Source organism: Genypterus blacodes, unplaced genomic scaffold, assembly GCF_046128005.1.
Source record: "Genypterus blacodes isolate CSIRO-AG114 ecotype Tasmania unplaced genomic scaffold, CSIRO-AGI_Gbla_v1 ptg000043l_1, whole genome shotgun sequence".
Classification (NCBI taxonomy): Eukaryota; Metazoa; Chordata; class Actinopteri; order Ophidiiformes; family Ophidiidae; genus Genypterus; species Genypterus blacodes.
Genome location: NW_027466856.1, coordinates 649,556 through 671,976, shown reverse-complemented (window position 1 = coordinate 671,976; position 22,421 = coordinate 649,556). Strand labels below are relative to the sequence as shown.

Sequence of the window (22,421 nt, the reverse complement as noted above, 5' to 3'; positions counted from 1 at the left end):
TTTTCATATTTCTATCGTCGTGACATTGGTGACGAGTCACCATCACCTAGCAGTGGCAAAACCAGCGACTGCACAAGTATCAGGGATCACCCGTCGTCTCATAGCAACCGCCACATTTCTTCACAGTGATTGGCTGCTTTCCCCCCAAAACAGAATGACAGCAGATTGAGGAAATACAAACACACCTTGTTTTCCCGGTTTAAAATTCATTTCAACCCAATATGTGCTTGATCGTCTTTGTTCCGTAGCAGCTTCAGACACCGACGACACAGAGCTGTCAGTTAGCATTAGATCTTTATTTCTCATGTCACTTTGAAAGCTTACATTTAACTTGGGAATCCTCAAATGACACAAGCAAAGATTATATACAGTACTATAAACTGTCAGCTATGATAAAGGAGACCAAATGTACACATTTTGTAGTTCTTTCCGTAGGATATAAGGTAAAGATTTTTTTGCCGGAGGCAGGTGCCCATAATCCATAAAGCATTCCATTATTTCCATACTTAACTCTTTGCAGTTATAAAAATATCGGATATTTCTTAATTCTTTCAATCCCTGTGTTGACAAGTGCGTCTTGATGCAACTCCTCAACATTATTGCTGCATTAGCACAGTAGTAAATTCTGGAACTCTTAAGTAAACATATATAGTAAAACATGGCTATTAGCGACTTTTTTCGTTTTTTTCTCCTCTTTCGGGTTCCTTAAATACTCAACACACTTTCAAAGTGCAAAAAAAAGATCTGAAATTAGAAAATAAAGGTGCAAATCATACTACAAACATCTGGTGAGAGCACAAAAGAGGACATGGCACTTCTAGCGTGGAGTGGAAGTGAGAACGGAACAGTCTGGAGTGAAGCAGTGAAGGATGGCGTTGGCGCGTGTTGCGCTGAGGCGTGGCTTCGACTTTTTTTTTTGGCCGCGTTTTTTGTCAACGCGCCGAGCTAGCGTGGAGGATGCGATGACCTAACAATGGTCCTCGCCGGGGTTTCCACCCCCCTCGCCTACGCTTTCGTCTCCGATAGTAACGCTAAGGAAAAATTACAAGCGAAAGGAAAAAAAACAAAACAAATGCAAAAACGCTTGTATTCCAAATCAGCATTCAATTGTTCGTTGTGGCCCCTCACCCTCCCCCCTCCCCCCTGTAATTGTCCTCGGCTCCACTTGCGTTTGTTCATCTCAGGGGGTAATTACAAGCAAAATTAAGACATTTCCGAGAGCCACCGCTGACACAGAATTAACGCAGATCTACTTTCAGTCTTGGCCTCGACCACATCTAAACACTTTTTAAAAAATAAACAGATTTAATGGTCTAAGTCTACGGCGGGACGGGAGCTCGTCCTCTTGACTACCAAACAAAGGCGACGGCTCCTGCCCCCTAAGTATAGAACCTTAGTATAGTTAGTTGAATGATTCAGCAGGGTCACTGTGATTGAAATCGTAGACTGGAATTCAGTCGCTTACAAAGAAAAACAAAACAAAAAAACACTGATGAATACTGACTTGATCGGTACAAATAAAAACGACAAAATTAAGAAATACATCGGATGAAATGAAGAATGCCAGAACAAAGTTGTGTCTCGAGAAAAGGCAAGGCATTTTCTGTTCCGTGGGACTAACCTTTGATTCCTTAAATACCTAAGTTTCATTTTTTGTCTTTTGTCTTTTTTTTAAACATCATCAATATCTACAAAATGCGCATGACCATTTTGCACACAGTGATTCTTCTTCTGCGACGTCACTGACAACTTTGTAATCATGTACAGCATGGCGACCCCCCCACTGCCTCGGAGGACAGAGTCCACTTTAAAGCACTTTACCTGAGGTTTCATTAAGAATGCTGCAATTTGCCTTAACAGGGAGTCGTAGGACATACGCCAGGAGCACACGTGCACACACACACAAATACACACGCACGCACACAGGCCGTGCATTTGAGCACACACGCACGCACGCACGCACACACACACACACGCAGCGCGCACGCTTGCACACAAAGAAGATCGCCCCCCCCCCCCGCAGGTTCAACAAGCATGCTTGCAAGAGGTTCTGGGGGGAAATGATGCCTGCTTTAATTGGGGGGGGGGGAGGGGTGGAGAGGGGGGCTGAAGTCTGCTCAGGATTCTGGCAGGCGGGTCTGTGGGTGGGGCGGTGGGATGTGAGATCTTCGGCTCCTAAGCGAGCAAATTCCCACGTGGAAAAAAAGCTCTGCGACGCGGCGAGGCAGAGAGAGGCCTCACACACACATACACACACGCGCCGGGAGAGCCCAGAGTCTGACTTGGCTGATGATGCTTCTCTGGTGGGTTGCTCGGCCGGTGAGTGTCGTCTCGTCACTCGTGTGTGTGTGTGGAAGGGGGGGGGGGGTCGGGGGGGTTTCGGCCCCCCATGGAGAGTCCACACCGGCCCCTTGTTCCACGGGTTCTGCTGCCTCCCCTCCTCTAGCAGGCGACTAAAACAAACTCTCCGGGGGTCTGCAGTCCTCCGCTGAGCGTTTAAGAGTTCGGTAAATTTTTGTTTTCACTTATTTATGTTTTTTTCTCTTTTTTTACAGGCTAGGTTCGCTCCCCCCCCACCCCAACTTGAGATCAAATGCGGTCAGCTGGTGTTGAATGACTTGACCCCTGACTTTCAACCTTCTGACCTGGCTGTGGTGTTGGGGCCTAGGAGAGCAGGGCCAGGTAGAGAGCCCCGTCACTGGGGGGAGGAGGAGGAGGAGGACGTCCTGCTTGTGGAGAAGCTGTAGGGGGGGGTAAATACAGATTATTACCAGATTGACAGAGAATAAGACCTTTTTTTTGTCTTTTTGGTAACAGGACAGGAGTCGTTACCTCTGGAGCCTTTGAACCATGTGAGCCACCAGGGAATCGGAGATGCCCGGGTACGACTCCTCAGCCTGCAGGATGGCCTCCCTCAGCTCATCCAGGACCATGGGGTTCCCGTTCACCTGCTCCTGTCTCGCCTTCAGCTGGTAAGAGAGAGGGGGGAGAGAAAGGGGGAGAGAGAGAGAGTGAGAGTGAGAGAGAGAGAGAGAGAGAATCACTGTATAGTTTTGGTCACAGATTTGCAGATATCCCCTAATATTCACTCCGGGAGAGAGGGAGGGAGGGGGGGAGGGAGGGAGAGAGAGAGAGAGGGAGGGGGGGAGAGAAAGAGAGAGGGAGCCTCTTACCTCGGCTAACGCAGGAGAGATGACCGTGGCCAGGCTCTGTGAATAAGGCCGCTTTGGAATGTCTTTTGTCTGTGGAGAGACAAACAGAGTTTAAAGGCGTCCGTCTACGTGTCGCAGCTTCAGTGTGCATGTGTCTGCTGTCGGCTCACTTGCTCTGATGCCAGCGACTGCCCCTCCCCGTTCTGGAGCTTCTTGGGATCCTTCTCTCGGATGGTGAAAATCCAGTCGTCGCTGCCAAAGTCGTTCCCGCCCGACGCCTGGCCGTCCTGCTCTCTGCATGGACGATATAAAGCACGCTGTTTAACTTACTGGGCCCAGTATCAAAGTCAGGGGGGTGTGAACGGCCTCAGCTCATTACAACGACAAACGTGCGAGGACCGAGCGGCACAGAGGAAGATGAGGGAGGAGACACTTACGAGTCGGACTCGTCTGAGCTGGACTCTGCGGTTCTGGACTGTTCCGCCTTCCACCTCTTGTACTTGTCCACCAGCTCGGTCAGGTACGAGGTCTTTTTCGCATGGCGGACGATCAGCTTATGCTTCAGCAGCTCTTTGGCGGTCGGCCTCTGGGGAAAAGGAGAGGAGCGTGCGATGAAGAGATGCACTAAGGCGGGAGTTAAAACACACAGGGGCCCGCTGGGTGTGGCGGTGTGAGAACGGGGGCTTACAAAACTGGGCTCTTTGTTGAGGCAGGCCTCCACAAACTCCTTGAGCGGTTTGCTGTAGGTGCCCTCCAGCGTGGGCGGGGTGTTCTTTGGGATCAGGAATAGAACCTTCATGGGATGGAGCTCGGAGTGCGGCGGCTCGCCCTTAGCCAACTCGATGGCTGTGATGCCCAGAGACCAGATATCAGCCTGGGACGCAGAGATCAAACAAGATGATCATAATCAATTAAAGGCAGTGATGAATCAATGAATCATTAGCGCCGCAATTCCTCATAATTATAACTCTGTGTGAATGACAGTGAGAGTCCCGCTGGTAATTACATCAGGTTACAGCTTTCAAGCATCCTGTGAACCTCCACGTCCAGAAGATGAGACGGAGGAAACAATAGCAGCCTCCGCACAGGCTGTTGACCCTTGACCTCACCTTAGAGTCATAGGCCGACTGCTTGATGACCTCGGGGGCCATCCAGAATGGCGTGCCGACGAAGGTGTTGCGCTTGATCTGGGTGTCTGTGAGCTGGCCGGCCACGCCGAAGTCCGCCAGCTTCACCTCGCCCTGCTCGGACAGCAACACGTTGGCGGCTAGAAGTAGGGGGAGGAGGGGCAGAGAGGGAGGGGTTAAGTTTACGTCATCCCGGGTTGGAAACTGTCTCGCATCTTCACAAACATCTGCCAGCGTGCTTATCTGAGCTGGGGAGGGGGGGGAAGCCTTTTAGCAGAACACACATTCACTTCTGATGCCCCAGAGGAACACAAACTACATCACTACTACTATCCGTGAGTGGATGTCAATACCATTAACGTGTTACATGATATTAGCGTGTGCTCCCCGGTGCCAAACCCAGGCGGGGTCCCAAAGCGGCCCGGCTACCTTTGATGTCCCTGTGGATCTTCTTCTCAGAGTGCAGGTACTCCAGGCCCTTGAGGATCTCTCTCAGGATGGTGGCGATCTGGGTCTCGTCCAGAGCGCCGGGCTCCATCTTAATAAATAACGCATGCGAGACACAACTGTGAGCTGGAGTGTGTGTGTGTGTGTGTGTGTGTGTGTGTGTGTGTGTGTGTGTGTGTGTGTGTGTGTGTGTGTGTGTGTGTGTGTGTGTGTGTGTTGGGGGAGGGGGGGGGGATTGGTTCGATTGCTTGCAATAACAGAAGATTGATCGGTATCTGTTTTAATAATTGATTAACCCTTACAGTCACTTATTAAGTACAAGGTAGAATGATTTGTGAAGAATATTGATTCCTTCTGAAAGACCTCTTGTATGATCTGTTGTTCGTTTGGATTGAGTGCTTTTCTTCTATTGAGACAAAAAGGTGCGAGTCACTTACCAAATCCAACGCTGACCCTCCGCCTAAATACTCCATTATGATCCATAACTTTGAGTCCTGGAACACAGAGAGCCGAGAACGAGCACACACACACACACACACACACACACACACAGAGGTAAATAAATATTCCCAGCCTGCCTATTAAGCTGGAATGCTGGCTTATTGCATCATTGTGTCAAGCTTTTACTTTGTGATAATCTGCTCTGTGTGTGTGTGTGTGTGTGTGTGGACGTCGGTCACCTTCAGGTACGAGCCGTAATACTTGGTGACAAAGGGGCTGTCACACTGGCTCAGCACGGTGATCTCCTGCTGGATGTCTTCGATCTCGTCCTCGGCCTCCTCCAGGTCTATGATCTTGATGGCCACCACCTTCTGCGTGCGATTATCGATGCCTTTGAACACCTCGCCAAACGAGCCCTTGCCAATCCTCTCCAGCTTGGTGAACAGCTCCTCCGGGTCCACTTTGGCACTCTGGCGAGGAGGCGAGCGGAGCGGAGGAGGAAAGGGAAGGCAGGAGAACAAAACAAAACAACACACAAAAGAGAAAAAGGAAAGTTTGAAAAGAACAAAATGTTGGGGAGTTAAGAGGAAATGCCAGCAGGGCACCTTTTTTACAGGATACATTCACTCACTCATTACACACTCTGTGCCCGAGTGTGTGTTCACAGGGAAACACACGTCACGGCAAATTGAAGTCAAACAGCGTCGCAACAGTTTTTCTTATCCAGATCCAATGAAAAGAGCGTTAATGGCAAAAGAGAGTCTTGTACGTGCTCTATGCATTTTGCAGCCTCACTGTGAACAGGTGTGTGCGTGTGTGTGTCACTGGCAGGAGCTCAGTCTGTGGACTTTGTGAGCCTGACGCAGGTGGTTCAGTTTTCTAATCATTGACATCCAAATGTTCACTTCACACAAATGATTGCATGGATTTGGAAACTCTGGCCTCACACACACTACATATAAGGAATCAGTTAAATGAAATGAATCACCAAAATGACAACAATGGATATGGAATAAGTGGTTGGTGACATCAGCGGTGTGTCACCTCGCGTTCCAGTGTAACGCAGGTGAGCGCTCATACGACCCGACTGGACTCTTCACTGTACATTCTTTCCTAATTTTCTTGGTTTCGCTATAAGAGGCGGATTAGTCAGCTTGTGCCGGGATGGAATGTTTAAAATTCTTGACTGTTGGCACTCCGATGCATGGTCGGGACTCAATTAGACCTTTTTCCGAGGCTGCACGGACGACAAAAAACACTTCAGACAACATTTCAAATTGTTGTGGTGTTCAGGGCAGAAGCGTTTAGAGGGGAGAGGGAACGCCTTGTTGTTCAGTTCAGTGAACAAAACAACAAGGCGAGGATCTGACTTTTTTTCTAGGATATTTCAGCATGTCTATCCGGGGGAGGGAGACCTACTGGAACGCGGCAGGAAGTCAAGTAAAGTGACTTCAACTCTCCAGAGGCCGTTATGTGGGAAACAAGAGCACGCACTTGCAAAAACAACTTCCTTTTATGACCTCTTTGGGGCAGATAAAGGTTCAATATGGCCGAGTGAGAGAGCTCGAAATGAAACGGCTGCCTCCAGCAAGAAGGGACACTCGTGGCACCGATGCAACCTTGAAGGGAAGAGCCAAGAAACTGAAAATCGGTGTTACTAATACATGGTAATGCAGTGCAGAGCAGATGGAGAGTGGTGAAGCGGTGATGTTGTTTGTAATGAAACAATGCAACGCTTTGTTTTGGAGCGGGACTTAAAATTAGAGCCTCCAGTCAAAACGTTGGCTGACTGATTTTGCCATCGTTGCCAATTTTAACTTCACCCGTGACAAATCTGCGTGGTTGGATTGAGCAACATCTCACTGTGAGATAAACCTGCAGGCTTATCAGGGGGGGCGGCCGGTGCGTTCAATGTTCACCTGACAGCAAGAGAAACCGACCTTATAATTTAGGGATGAATTATAATGCTTTTAAAATCGACTAAAGCCTCGATCGGTGCCAAATCCTCAGCGGCCTGTCTGGCTGCCTCTGATGCATCCTCCCTCCTCCATATTCATTTTTTTTCCTTCACAGCCAGTCACAAATTCAGACCATGGAAATTTCCTAACAAGCCTGCACGGGGAATATAATCTGGTGCACGGGCGGTTTGCGTTAGGAGCCCGTTATCTCATCCAGTTATCTCCCCAACACAATTATCCCCTATAGACACAAACCTAAAGATAGCAGCAGAGGCACGAACGAGGCTCAAAGCTGCACCACAGCTACTCAGGACAACTTTAAAAATCAGTCAGATACGTCAGAGTTACAGAGTTTATGAGACGTGTTTAGATAAGAGCCCAGCTGCACACAGATGCTGCGTTCAGGGTCAACATGAAGGCAACAATGATGTCACGTAACTACTTTCTGTGATGTTGCTCGGCGTCCCACATGACATATGAAGTTAATAGTTTCCTTTTGTGGTCCGTATGTTTTAATTTAAGTTGCATACATGTTTTCTTTTTAAAGCTTGACTTCTGGCAGCCAGCGTATAAAGCTTGTGCGGTGAAGGTGGGTCTGCTTCGGCGGAGCGAGTTGATGATGCCTCGCAGACCCGCAGCAGGGAGCCGTGCTGTGTACATTTTGTTCCGGCGGTGACTCAAACCCCCGGGGGCCGTTAGTGTCTTACCTGCATCCCCGGCAGGTTGCCCTGGACGGGAGAGTGAGCCATGGCGCTGCTGTGGCTGGCTCTGGACCGCAGAGCTCCTGGTCCCTCTCGGCTCGGCGTGTCGCTGCTCTCCGGCTGGTGGGAGGTTTACGTTCTTGTTAGCAACCTTTCCACACCTCGGGAGTCCCAACTCTCGGTGCCTCGGCGGAGAGGAGACGTCCCCGCTGCGCCGCTGTGGCGTTCAAACAAACCCCAAGTCCCCCAAAACAGCTGAGCCAACTGATAGATGCTGGCTATTGCTAATGCTAACACGAGAGCTGCCAGAGAGAATTCCGCAATGTTAGCATGCTAACCAGCTGGCTAAGCATTAACTAGCAATTTCGAATTCCTATCCTTACTCGGACAAACTATGCATCCGCGACAGTTTAGAGTTCTCAGAGACGAAGATGCACTTGTTGTATTTTACACCATTGGCCTCTCGGCGCGTTGTGAACACGTATATATCCTCACGCTAGCGGCTGTGTCAGCTAGCTAGCATGGTTAGCTTGCTAGCGAGCTAGCCAACGCAGTCGAGCTGACGATCGTTGTGTCAGAGCGCAGGGTCGGAGCGCAAAGTGTCCGCATTCCGCTAACGTCCTCCCCGCTAAACTCTTTCTCGTTAACCGCCCGCCCCGGGTTCGTGTCGCTTCCCCGCGCGTCCCCAGCAGCTCTACGGGCCTGACACTCGGAGCGATGTTAGCCAGCCAGTGTTTTTGTTTTCTCCCTCACTCTCGTCCCGTACTCTCGGCCATCTTGTCGGTGCTTGTGACGCCTGGCGGGGCGGATCCAGATCCGGAGCAACAACAACATCCTCCACTTGCCCCCCTGCTGGGTGATGCTGCCCGGGGGTCTGGGGCGACGCGTCCCGCATCCCCTGCGTCTCATATATGCATAAACACGTCAGCTGAACCCATTTTTACAAACGATAGGTATGATGATAAACCACGAGTGGACAAGCAGACAATAGAACAATTTAACTCATTATTCAACCAAACGCCCCTCTTTGCAAACATCTACAATATGAAGTTCACGGGCCTGTTGTCGGTCTGTCACGGGCTCTTGCGGGCCCTTTGCCCCCAGTTTGGGAAAGTGAGAGAAACTTTATCTGCTGCAGTGCCACTAACAATTCACAAGCATTCATCTATTAATAAAATAGCATTTAATTGCGCTCTTAAGTAAATCAAAACTCATTTCTAAATCTCTACCTGGCAAAGTTCACGCGACAGTGCTTAGATCTCGCCACAGGAGGGCGCCAGAGTATAACAGTCGCACCCGCAGCAGGAGTCAGAGTCGTTGCGTGGGCGAACCCGGGATGCTGCTGATGCTGCTGATGCCGGTGCAGCATCGTGGAAATGATAATAACAATAATGATGATGAGTGGAGTGCGCAACGCGATGCTGTAGCAGACATGTTTGTTGTGAAATTGTCGCCAAGGCAACAAGGCATTATAACGGATATGGCCTATATGACGGAAGTCGCACAGTGGGATACCGCAAACACATTACACTGCTCTGACCGAGGCCCTATGGCGCAGTGGTTGATTTAACTCCGACAACACACCTAACTGAACGGTTCTGATTGATGCAGTGTGTTTGCCATAACTGAAAAACCCACAGAGATTCCCTTACACTCACAACAAATACACCCTTATAGCATCCGATTGAATACGATGGGGTTCCACATAAGAGCGTATTCAACCGTACCACACATTAGGTATTGGGGGAGAATAATGTATATTTGTATGTACATTTCTGAGCTTACATTCGTTACGTATTCCAGTTTGTGTATAATCGTTAGAATGCCCGTTATAAAGGTTTCTGGGAGCGTCATATGCGCATGTGAGCAGCCTACATCTCTGCTCTGCGTCTCCCATGTGCGCCTCGTCACCTCCGCGTCCTGCCTTCAACGCGTGTGTAGGGGAGAAGCTCTGCCTCTGCCTCGATCTGCCGCTGCCTCCCCCTTCATGCGTAAATTATGTAGGGCACGACGGCGATGCTTTGCTGCCTCCATTCCAGAGAAGCCGACCGGCGACTGTGAGGAGGGGGAGGAAGAGGAGGAAAGGAATCACCACAAAGCACCGCCAAGCATCGTATTCTCTCTGTCTTTGCTTTTTGGTTTCAACGTTTGACTGTATAGCGGAGTAGCGCATCACGACCTGCACGTTGTGTGTGAGACCAAGGAGAAGGAAAGATGGACATCACGGACCAAGGAGCTCAAATGGAGCCGCTCTTACCCACGGTAGGACCAAATACACACGGGATTGTTGCGTTTTGGTTGAGATTTATTCCTTATTCAATATGCGCCAACGTTTGTGTGATCCAATCCTCACGTGGCTTAATTCCTCTGTATAATAACATTCCATTAATTTGGACGTTATTATTAATTATCTCATTTTTCATATGACCTATATTTTGACAGCAGGTTTTGCAGTCATGTGGCAAAAATGAGTATATATGCTGCGCCACCTAAATGTACAAAATGGAGCAATTCACCACGTACAGAATTCATATTTGACTAGATGGTGATAGAACCTTCAGCCTGTATGCAGTACAGACCTGCATAGGCTGGTGAGTGTGATGGGTACAGGTTGAAAAATGGAAGAGCAGTAGCTGCAGTTATAAATTCATTTGCGCTGCCAGCATGAAGAAGATCCCACATAACGGCTCACCTCGCAGCTTAAACAGGGAGCCTGACATTCTTCATGGCTCCTCTGAGCATCTGTGGCATCATACTGCAGCTCTAAGATGTGACACACACAGTCCTGCTGGATGTCCTCGGTCACATCCAGACAGTAAAGAGACAGAGAGAGAGGGGTTTTTTTACTTCATCCCTCATCCTATTATCCTACTAGTGTAATTGGAGAGCGGTTTGATGTTTGTTGTGAGCACCATTTTTCACAATCGCCCCCCAAACTTCCCCAAAGAGCTCAGGGCTCCTGTTTTTGAATTGGGTGCTTTTCTTTGCTATTTTAGTTTGTTTATGTACCAAAACCTTGACATGGATGGAAGCATCCCATAATGACCCCATGAATATGTCACAGTTGACATTAATATAACCACCCTAGTAACCCCCCCACCCCCACAATGACATCATAAATGAGATGAGAAAACATTGCAAATCCAAAGAGAAACCGAAGAAAAAGCGAGCAGCATTTTGCATCATGTATTTTTCATTGCCAGTGTATTTGACATAAATATTCAATTAGCGTTTCCAGTTTGAGTTTTTATTTGCATGACCAAACAGTTGACATGAATAGCACCACCCCCGCTCCACTTTGATGACATCATGAATGGTGTCAGCGATGAGGTATAACAATCCTCCATAATGACCTCATGGATGAAGGGAAAATCCCTTCCAATGCCAAAGAGAAGCTTTTTGAAACATGCTGATGAAGAAGCGGTCAGCACTGACGGCAACGTGCCGCGATGCAAAGCTCAAGTGACCGGCTCCAGCCCCCAGAGCCCGAGGAAAGGCTGGTAAGAATCCATTCCAACATGGCCTAACGTGCTATCGTACTCTTGTCTTACACCGTCCGAAAACCCGTGTGTCCCCAAAGTGTGAGATTGCTTTATATGTGCTTGGCTGAGCAAAACAAGGAAGATACAGGTAGAAAAATCAGGTCAGGACTCAGTGAGTCCTGCTGCGAGAATTTGGGAGTCAGCACATCTCAAAGCGCTGCTCTCACATAAAGGTAGAGCCCACATCTGCGCTCAGGTTCCCCCGATTAGAATTCAGGTGAGGCTCTCCTGTGGAAACAAAAATGTCTGCTGCTCTGGATGTATCGCCGTGTCAAGGAGAGAGAAAGGAGAGAGAGAGAGGGGTCGTTTACATTCTACTGCTTTTGCGTTACAAATGGCCCCTGAGACAAATCAATATCCTCCCTGTTTGTGCTATCTATGGAGATGTTAGATGTCTGGGTGTATGGAGCAGTGCAGCGTACAGTGAAGCCTGCAGCACTGATGTGGCATGTGGCGTGTGTGTGTGTGGCTCCGTTTCCCCTGCAGTCTCAATGCAGTGCGGCCCCGGCTCCGCTGTCACTGTAACAAGCTGCCTGCCTCTCTTCCCTCATGCCTCCGCCTACACACAGCAGGATGTGCACGGGTATGCGAGAGGTGTTGGTACGGTGAGAATCTCAGGGGGCCTCGTCAGTGTGTGACAGGACAGCACGGCCAGAAAATAGAGACAAATCGTTGTAACAGGTTAGCGGGCTTCCAAGGTCACGCAGGAGAGTGTGTTTCATTTACAACTGGAAGGATTCTGTGTTGATGGAAACATATTTCTCATCTGGCATATCCTGAGTGATTCAGTGCTGCTGCCATTGATTTCAGTTCATTTCTCTGTTCTGCAGTTTGAATAAAAGGGATTTCTCAAGACATACGTGTGGCATAACAATGATGTGTGTGTGTGTGTGTGTGTGTGTGTTAGTGTGTGTGCGTGTGTTGCTCTAGTGCTGTGTAGTGGGGAGGTTCTGTAGTTTGATATTCTGCTGTTCTTTCACTTACAGGAACCAAGTACCCAAGGAAGCAAAGATGTGGTGAGTACATCACGTCTCAGTTTCCTCCCTGGTGTCCAAAAATAGCCATTATTTCTGCTTGATAATGATAATAATGGCTGTTTGATCAAAGTGAAAAGTGCAACAAATCAACAACAACAAAGTCACACAAGTCTCTGGTTATATAATGTGATATAAAGGGCCGTCCACAGCAATATGTTACATGTTGATTTTTGTTTTGTATCTTTATTTACCAGCTTGTTTAGCAGATGTCTGGTGTATTTTTAGATTGTAACGGTCACCAAATGTCACAGAAAATCCATCTAGAAGCCAAACGGGCGCAGATACTGCTGGGTGAATAAAACAGGCAAATAATCACAAAGGGGAATGAATCTTGAGTTTAGGCTCGGGACCCAGGGAATACTATACCAGTACTAACAGTTCTGGTTCTGATCTGTTGTGTTTACCTGCTCTGTGAAGAAACATCATGTCAGGACATTTCAAGTGACCTTTGGCGGTTTTACTTTCTGCAGTTCAGACATCTTAATCTCCATTCTGATTGTTCATACTTGGATATTGGACTTGTCTGGCCCCAGTTGTGACTCAGCGTTATCTTTGCCTCGTGTCCATTTGATTCTTTCACCTTTGACGTTGAATCGATTGTTCTAAAGGAATCAGAGTCTGTAGCGATTTCCGTATAGATCTCTCAGATGCCCGTATAGCTGCAGAGCTTCCAGCTTCCTCGTCTTGGACTTGGACATACCTATTCCTGGCAGCGACCCAGGGGTTGTCGAGCTCTCCAACTGGGGTTTGTTCCTTGGCGTGGGTTTGAAAAAGACCAGCGAGAACAAATTGGGGGGGAGGGGAGGGGGGTCTGCCGGCGTTGTGCAGGCTGTTTGCTTTGAGCGCGGCGTCCTGGGATGAGTTTGATCTCCGTTCAATTCGATGATCCGACTGTGCAAAGGCAGCAGGCAAGCGGTTGAGGCAGGAAGCCTCTCCACCGCAGCCAGGAGCCCAGACCGGCTGTGCTCTTTTCTATGTTTAATTATAGCACTGATGGAGGAAAGGAGGGTGAAGGAGGCGCTGTGGCTGATGGAGGGGCAGCGTGCAGTGATGGATGGAGGACGTGAGACGGAGATGCACTCCTCTTGTTCCGAGTGTTATTTGTGTGTCAATGAAGTGTCCTTATCTTTGAGTGACTCCCATCTGTCCAAGGAGAACCTGTCTCAGATACCAGGAACTGCAAAGTGAACATAAAGACTGTTTCACTCTGTGGTGACAGGCAGCACAGACGCAATAGTTGCTCAGTACACTGGATCTGTTTCTAGTGCACAGTGCCTCCATCAGTTTTGCTGACAGTGCACTTCAGCCACAGAACAGCTTCTTTGCTTCAGGTAGACCTGCGCACACACACACACACACACACACACACACACACACACACACATTCAAAGATGCACATATACACAGGAGGACTGCAAACCTTCATGCTGCTTCTCTCACTTGAGGGGTGTGACTGTGGCACGCGTGAGGCTTCGTACAGGATGTTGCAGTTTGCCTCACTGAGGCTTAAGTGAGCTTCTCTTAGGTAATACAGCCACAGGGCTCGCGGGCTCAGCGGACCACAACTGTGCACGGCACAGCGTCGGTGATGTCAGAGCGTTAATCTCTCTGGGGGGATTGGTGGATGGATGCTTGTCAGAAACCTTTGATGCCAGCCGTGGATGAAAGCCGTCGGAGGCAGATGCAGAAGCAGAGCTGGAGCTCGGTTGAGGACCTTCGCTCTGATTTATGTTGTGCTCGCTGGCTTCTGGTGTGAGTTTGCTGCTGTATTCCAGCATGGAGGGAGCGGGCGAGGAGAGCATCTGAGGAGAGGAGGGTTTGGATTTACTCTTTTCCCTGCTGCTCTCACTTTCACACTCATACACAGACACACTCTCAGCCCACATTGGGGTTCGGGCCCTGAGCCTTCGCCTCTCATCTTTTTGTTGCCGCAAGCACAAGGGGAGTTAGCGGGCGGCTCGTCCCGACTTCACAGGCGTCACAACATGCTCTCAGTGGACCAGAATAAAGGATTTATTTATCAGGTAGGTTACTCTGACTTTGGCTTTACAATCAAATGTCGTAATGTAATGTAAGAGGAGCAATACTGTGATTCAGTATTTTCTGTCATTGTAGCAAAGTACGAGTTTGCTGTCTAAATCGAGGCATGAAAGTGCAATGATGTCATGACTTTAGGTTTGTATAGTGGTCAGATTGATGCAGGGAGAAAGTTTACATTGACTGAATTACAAACAACAGAACATTAATGCATGTATAGTTAATGGGCTGCGGGGAAGGTTGCCTCCTGTGCTGCTCAGAGGACTCCAGTGGTGCTGATGTGCATGTGAAAGGTCCCGACAGATGGGACTGTCGCTCTGTGGGCCAGAGAGCAGCTTATACGCTCTGTGCTGACCCCCTGTCATCTCTGGGGGGGCGGAAAAATGGAGAACCGAAGGCAGAATGTGTGGATTTGTTCATGCTTGAGCACTTTGTCGTGTTTGTATCGTCAGTGCTCTCACAGGACATGAACAGAAGAGAAATAGTTTTTCTTCTGCTTCTTGTTTTGACGCGACCGTACCTCCGCTCACTGCACAGACGTCTAACCTCCAGCTCATCACACTAGGTTAAGGTGAAATGACGATGCAGAGATGCTGCCAGGGCAATTTGCAAGTCTCCTCCGCTAAGGTGCTGATCCGACTGCCATTGCCACGGTTACTGTGTCCATCTGCAGGGCTGAAAGCCATGACAACAGATGCTGTCAGCCAATCACCTCGCCTCATATAATCCATCATCTCTTAGCAAGCTACAGGCTCTAGAGTCACTCAGGCTCTGAGAACACAAAGAGAGTCCACCAAAGCAGATTGAATGTAACCAGACAGATTTACGTTAAGTCTCAGTGTTGTGTGTTTTGTACGACATCACCACCTGCTCGCATATTCTCTGGTCTTAACCATGAAGAACGAGCACAGTTATTTACCCCCTTTCCTTATTTCCTTCCATTTCATGTAATTTCTTGGCATACAGCCTCTGGCCTAGATATCAAGGTAATGTAAACATCCATCATCCCTGCGTCACAGAGGGCCTCAGGAGAGATCATCCAAGAACAAAGAAACCAGGCCACATACCCACGCTTCCTAGAGAGCGACGTGATAATGGAAACAGCTTCCCGGAATGGCGCTTGTGTCAATACATGTGCAATTTGTGCTGGTGAGGAGAATGGTAACGGGAGCAGAAGACGCCCTGATCACATGTCCAGATCACATGTTGAGCCCAGAGATTAATCTAGCTTTTTCCTTTCATTCTTATATTGTGTGAGTAATCTTTGTTCCAGCTTAATTCAGGCCTGTCGGATGGCTGCAAACGATACAGCTCCTCAACTTAGTCTCCCCCTAATTGTCAGTAAAGTGGCTCCAGGCTGTGGACTGGGAGGACATGTGTACTTAGACTCTTACGTAAGCCCCTCCCCCTGGGAAAGAGGTCTTACTGTGATGAATGCTATGCAAGCTGTCATTGTGAAAGTTCTTCTAATTCAATGGTAATTCTCCTTTTAACTGCGTTACGAAACAGGTCAGAGTCTCAGAGTCATTTAAATCATCCATAGAGGCGATTTGAAGGATTTTCATAGAGAACATTTTGTGGCGCAGGATGTTTTATCCAGCTGGCAGTTTGGGCACATTTCAGGTCACTTTCACTCCTGCCTGTGTTTATTTTTGGACCGTATCTGTCGCAAATACACCAGAGCGACGGGCAAACAGGAGACAGCACGGACAGGATTACACACGGCCCCAAGTTGCGGTAAAAGTTTGGACGTCTGGTTAGCAGATGTCCCCCGGCCCCGGTCTGCGCTTTCCCATGGCGGTCGGTGGTTTCATGCTCACCGGCGCTCAGCAGATTTGATTCCGCAGGGGTTCACAGCGGCTTTGTCAGTCGTCTCGGGTCAAACACTCGAACCTCTCGGGGTATTGTTCAGACATGGAGCTCATTATGGAGAGTGGTTGGGACGTGGGACAGCACGTGTAGCATCCTGGGGCGTGGCGACAGGTGTTGACGTGGAGAGGAGGGGTTCGGAAACGCCTTAAGTGTTTCCCACGTTTACACAAGATTCATTATGTGTCTTCTTCTTCTGAGGCAGATTAAAAGCACATTAAAGATTAGTTTTGCTTGTGTTTTTGCACTTTGTTCCCATGCACTGGGTCAACCCAAACAGATAAAACCTGTAAGAAATCCTGTCCTCACCCCCCCGGGAAAGCAGTAACTCTAGATCCTGGACTTTTCAGCTGCTCTTTGTAGGGGAACATTGGTTGTCAGGCTATTCCAGGGATCATTTACTCATTTATCGTGTTTCACTGCTGCCAAGGAATGAAACTTCATTAATGAGAGTTGGGGTGAAAGTGATTCAAGGGATCCAAAGGCCAAAATAATGAACAGACTTTATTTTGGCTGTATAGTGATGTGCTGATGAATGTATTTGCCACGTAAACAGCAGTTTCAGAAAACGATTGCTGTCTACAAACCTGAAATCTACTGAAGGTGTTTGAAGCTGGAGTCAGTCGTGTATGAGAGTCACAGATGAAACACCTGCAGGTTACCCAGCAGGAATATCAATGTAATCATAATGTAGGAAGCTCTAATATATGCATGTGCACGAAACCAGATGAGAGTCCAATGTCTCCTGAAGGTCACCCTGCTCTGCTTTCCATCAATACGCTGTTGCTTCCATTGCAGTCACATGCACACATGAGCTTACGGCACTGGATCGTTTGCTGGTCCTGAGTTTACGTCCGGGCCTGAAGCCTTTTGGCCTCCCTGCCCCTGTGTGTGTGTGTGTGTGTGTGTGTGTGTGTGTGTGTGTGTGTGTGTGTGTGTGTGTGTGTGAGTGTGTGAGTGAGTGAGTGAGTGTGTGTGTGTGTGTGTGTGTGTGTGTGTGTGTGTGTGTGTGTGTGTGTGTGTGTGTGTGTGTGTGTGTGTGTGTGTGTGTGTGTGTGTGCTGCTGCTCACTCATCCACACACCTTGTTACCATCACATCACCGCATGCAGAGGCTTTGTGTGTATCTGTTGGCAAATGGATCATGCGTGTCCACGAGAGCACTTTTATCACTCTGCAGATGGTATGAATTGTACATACAGTACATAAATGTGTAAATGCGTCAACCAATGTAATCGCAGTTCATCCCCGTGTTATGCTTGCGTGTGTGCCTCTTCATCATGCGCGGTCACATGCCTGTGTGGGAGTGCGCTCCTCTACCCCTCCTCCAACGCTTCCATCCCGACTCCCCCCCTGAGCCTCCGTCACGTGGTCTCAGCTCCCGCCCCCCCCCCTGTAGCCCTCATCACTGCCCCGGCCCACCGACCAACTGGGAAACGGACGGTTTCATTCCTCTCACTGCGCAAGTCCCCCATTACTGATCCCCACCGTCAATGGACAAGATTTTTATCATGTCCGCCAAGGCTGGCAGATTAATCTCAAGCCTGAATGGGGGTGGGGATGCGACTCCAGCGCTGATCAGGGGTCAGCTGAACAAATGAGGCGTTGAACCCATCGGCTATATATAGAGACAGGGACCTGCAGGCTGGAGATTCTGGCTCATCTGTCATCTGTCTGAGCAATATAGGAAATAAAGGAAAACACAACTTCTTGGGGCTGAAGCTGTTTGATTTTATGCGCGAGGAAAAAAAAAAAAACATTTGGTCAGATTAGGAAGAATGAGACCCAGGCTAGACATTAGCACATGAAGGCCTTTAATTTTCCTGATCTTCTCTGCTGCGTATCGACTCTGAGGTGAAATAGCACATTTCTTTGACGTTGAATCGAAGCGGCATTCTGCTAATTTATAGACGGACGCAGCAATAAAGTTGCTCGCGGCCTTGGGCAGGATGTTTTCTCAAAGACAGATTGAGAACGATACGGCCACAAATTCAAACAGCTATTGAATTATTCGACGTTTAAGTAAGCAACCTCATTTCCTACATCAGCTTTGCTCTGCGTCCATCCGACTTCGTAGGTGAGACGTTTTAACCACAGAGTCCTCCGTGATTCTACAGTGGATGGCCGCTGATAATTTGCGTGTTTAGTTTGAGGAGAACGTGTTTACACTCTTCCCATCCACACACTGCGGTAGAGCCACTGCAGCGCCGACGCAGGCAGAGCAGCAGGAGCTCCGGGACGTGCTGGAGTTTGTGTCTGTGTCTGATTCAATGCAGCGTACGAGACGTTTCATTCAAGTCTGGAGTCTTTGCATTCTAAAATTACGCCGGCCTTATTTAGATTTGTGCAGTTCTCAAGGGTTGAGGACAGGGAGAGACGGAATATTATCGAGACAGAGCGAGGCTCCCCGGGGACCCGCGGGGGCCGACCAGCCGTGCCAGGAGCCTGTGTGTGTGTGTGTGTCAGCCCCCCTGGCTCCTCTCCCAGGCTTGTCACAAATGCTTATCTTTGCTTTGCCGCCCACCAGAGTGCATTAAAAACAAAGTGCTAGTTAGGAGATTCGTTCTAGATTGTTAGGCTATCACCTCTACATTCCGTGCGAGAGAAAAGGAAGAAGAGGAAGAAGAAGACAGAGCACTTATGTGGACGTGAGCAGGAGCACTCGCCATGTTAATGCCCCTACACACTGTAAGCCCATGTCAGCATCTGTCCATCCGACTCCTTCGATGCTTCGGGTCCCTCACATGTCCGCCCATGTGTGTGAGGTCGAGCGTCACGCCACCGCTGTAGTGGTTTAATCTCTGTAGGATCAGAGTCCCACAGGCAGCATCAGTCTAACTAGAATGGCCATCAAATGCATGTGTGCGGCAAAGTGTTTGCTCCAGTTATACACACACACACACACACACACCCAAATGTCGAACAGAATGTAGAATTGTATGTCTTGTATTTAGTTCACGGGAGATAAAAAAGATCTAATTGTTACAAGCAGGCGGTTTGGGCTCAACATGTGACCGTTGTCTGTGTTCTTCAATCACATGGAGTGAATGGAGACGCATTTCCAGTTTAACACAGAATAGCTTGTGTTTCCATTAATAAGCCGTATATCCTCAAATCTGTGTGTCTCTTACGAACCAGGCCAACATTGTCCGTTTTACTTTCAGTTCACATCATCAAAGCAGCACACACACATCTGAACACAGCAGCCTGTTAGTATGAAGACCCTCATCTGTGTGTGTGTGTGTGTGTGTGTGTGTGTGTGTGTGTGTGTGTGTGTGTGTGTGTGTGTGTGTGTGTGTGTGTGAGCGCTGATCCGCTCTGCCGCATCAAATCATTAATCCACTTTCAATCTTCACCATTTTCTACTTGACTTGACTTCATCTGATTGGAAGTTTCAGTTCCTTCAGCCCAAGCACGCACATACACACACACACACGATGAATGAGTGTGTTTACTGCAGTAGAGACAGTGTGTCTGTGTGTGTGAGTGTTTGCCAGGGTAGAGGGGCCCCAGGCACCCATCTGTCCATCCGTCCAGTCGTCCGCCCATATTCTGAGTTGATTGTTGTTGAGCCCACCGTCTCAAGTGTTAAAATGCCTCTGATGGCTGCAGTCCTGGCGAGGAACAATAGAGAATAACATTAATAACAACCCGGCATTTTCATTAAATATTCAGAAGCAGCATTCAAAGACCTGCTCGCTCCTCTTTCCTTTTTTTTTTTAGGTCAACTCTATTTATAGCATGAAATAACCCGAAAAGCACTATGTGGCGTCCTTTAGTGCTGGTCCTTATTCTCGCCACACACACGGGCGTCTGCAGCTGCTGCTCTCCATGGAGGTCTGCCGCCGCCGGAGGTGTGGGTGGGGGAACATTTATCTGATTTAAGGCTTAGGCACAATGAAGCATTCTAGTTAAAACCATGACTCAAAACGCTGTAATCTGGCACTCAGGAGATGAGCGTGGCCCTTTCAAAAATTGTGATTGGCTGCCCTGTCGTTGCCATGGTGACAGTCGGCGGAACTTAGCCTGATAATGCCGATTTCTGCGTTTGTGGGCGTGTGCGTTGATGTATTTGTTTCAGCGCAAATCCTCCCACTGGGCAGAGGAGGGGTGGTAGGGTGTGTGTGTGTGTGTGTGTGTGTCTGTCTGTGTGTGTGTGTGTGTGTTCTTACATAACTTGTAGCAGTTTGATGGAATGAGGATTTTCCATCAGCGTGGACAGAAACATGACGTGCTGTATTAAACTTGCAAAGGTGTGTGTGTGTTTGTGTCTAACAAGCTGCTTTCTCTGCGTATGTGTGTGTGTATGTGTCTCTTGTAGCGGACTGATGAGGAGGCGGTGGTGGACCGTGGGGGCACGCGCTCCATGCTCAACACCAACTTTGAGAAGGAGGAACTAGAAGGTAACAAGAAAAGCATCACGGTCCAACAAACACACATCAATTCATGAGAACACAACGCAAATCAGAACTGAAGCTGAAGCAGATTGTGGAGCTCCACTCTTTTGTATTGTATTTGTTGTTGCCAGGCAACGCTCACTCAGCTGCCCCCCCCCACACGAGCTGTCACACTTTCATCCTGACACTTTGTCTGCAAGATAGTGCTTTCATCTCAAGGACTCGCATCCACAGATCATCTTTGTTGTAATTACCAGCTCTCTGTCTGGCGCCGTGGTAACGCTGACAATATGTAGGGAATCGCAGCACAGGATATCCACTTCCCACGCACACGCACTTTAAAAGCTCCTCTGCTCTGTCCCTCCATTCCCCTCGTACGACCTCGCAAATGTAGCATCGGGTTCAGGGTCTCGCTCTCCCTCTCTTCAGGCCCCGACGCTTCATCGGGACATTTTCCATCCGCCGCAATGCCAAAGCGCCATTAGATGATTCAGGGATGTTGACATTATGACCGGACATCATTTGAATCAGATTATGATGCTCTGATTCGATTAGTCAGGCCTGGGAGCAAGTGAAAACAATTTAAGGTGCTGGTTTGAGATATTTCCCCTCAGACTAAACGTAACCGCGAGTGCCATTGGAATAAATACACGCCGCACTGACAAAGCTTAATATATTAGATTATGCCAGGGAATATTTGTCTTACTGTAGATATGAGCTGGCACAGAGGATTTGAATCCAGCAATGCAGGGAGTGAAATGTGTAATAATAACATATGAAATGTCCCCGAGCGTTAAATATGGAGTCTCGTCTACATCTGGCGGTGGAGCTGAGGGCCTCTGGGAAGGAAACAGCGTCCAGGCAGCTCGACCGCCATGAAGCGGGAGAACGTCAGCTGTGATTATGTTCATCCGGAGCCTGTGGATGTAAACTGTAACCCCCTCACCCCCACCGCCTCATTATGCAAGCCTGTGTTGATTTTTCCCTTCATGTTGCCGTCCTTGGTTTTTGGTCTCCAGGTCACCGCACCCTCTACATCGGGGTCCACGTGCCCCTGGGCAGGAGGTCGCACAGGCGCCACCGCCACCACGGACACAGACACAGGAAGCGGTCCAAGGAGAGAGACTCGGCGGCTGAGGACGGACGAGAATCTCCCTCGCACAGTAAGAAGGAGGCAGCAAATCACACACACTTGAATGAATTTCAGAAATATGGAACATCTGAGTGCGTTCCACTGAAAATCCATTTCCGCTTTTAATATCAAACCGCATCACTTCCATCCTTTTTGTCTCAACCCTTCTTTGCTCCATTACTCCCTCTCTCTCACCCCCTCCCTTCCCCCTCCCCCTTCTGTGACCTCTCTCCGCCTCACTGCAGCAGACACGCCGGCCCAGAGAGTGCAGTTCCTGTTGGGGACGGAGGATGGCGACGAGGAGCACATCCCCCACGCCCTCTTCACCGAGCTGGACGAGATCTGTCTCAGGGAGGGACAGGACGCTGAGTGGAAGGAGACGGCACGGTATGTCAACGTCCACCCGGCGTACATGAGAGTTTGGCCCTGTCAGTGTGTGATGACCAATTGGCAGAGGCATCTATACGTCATCCTAAACACACACACACACTAGCCTCATGTCTTCTATCTCTTCGTGTGCAGGTGGCTTAAGTTTGAGGAGGATGTGGAGGACGGTGGCGAGCGGTGGAGTAAACCCTACGT

General features: G+C 48.9%; 1 protein-coding gene across 1 annotated transcript; it reads right to left on the bottom strand.

Moving 5' to 3' along the window:
* Positions 1–275: 275 nt before the first annotated feature.
* stk24b (serine/threonine kinase 24b (STE20 homolog, yeast)) lies at positions 276–8,635 on the bottom strand. The gene is made up of 11 exons (XM_076148833.1): positions 7,833–8,635; positions 5,407–5,637; positions 5,164–5,220; positions 4,709–4,817; positions 4,262–4,419; positions 3,841–4,026; positions 3,590–3,738; positions 3,323–3,446; positions 3,174–3,242; positions 2,833–2,969; positions 276–2,741 (listed from the first exon to the last, which is right to left on the bottom strand). Exons 1-11 carry the CDS (start codon positions 7,872–7,874, stop codon positions 2,696–2,698), a joined length of 1,308 nt encoding a protein of 435 aa, XP_076004948.1. The 5' UTR covers positions 7,875–8,635; the 3' UTR covers positions 276–2,695.
* Between the last annotated feature and the right edge of the window lie 13,786 nt (positions 8,636–22,421).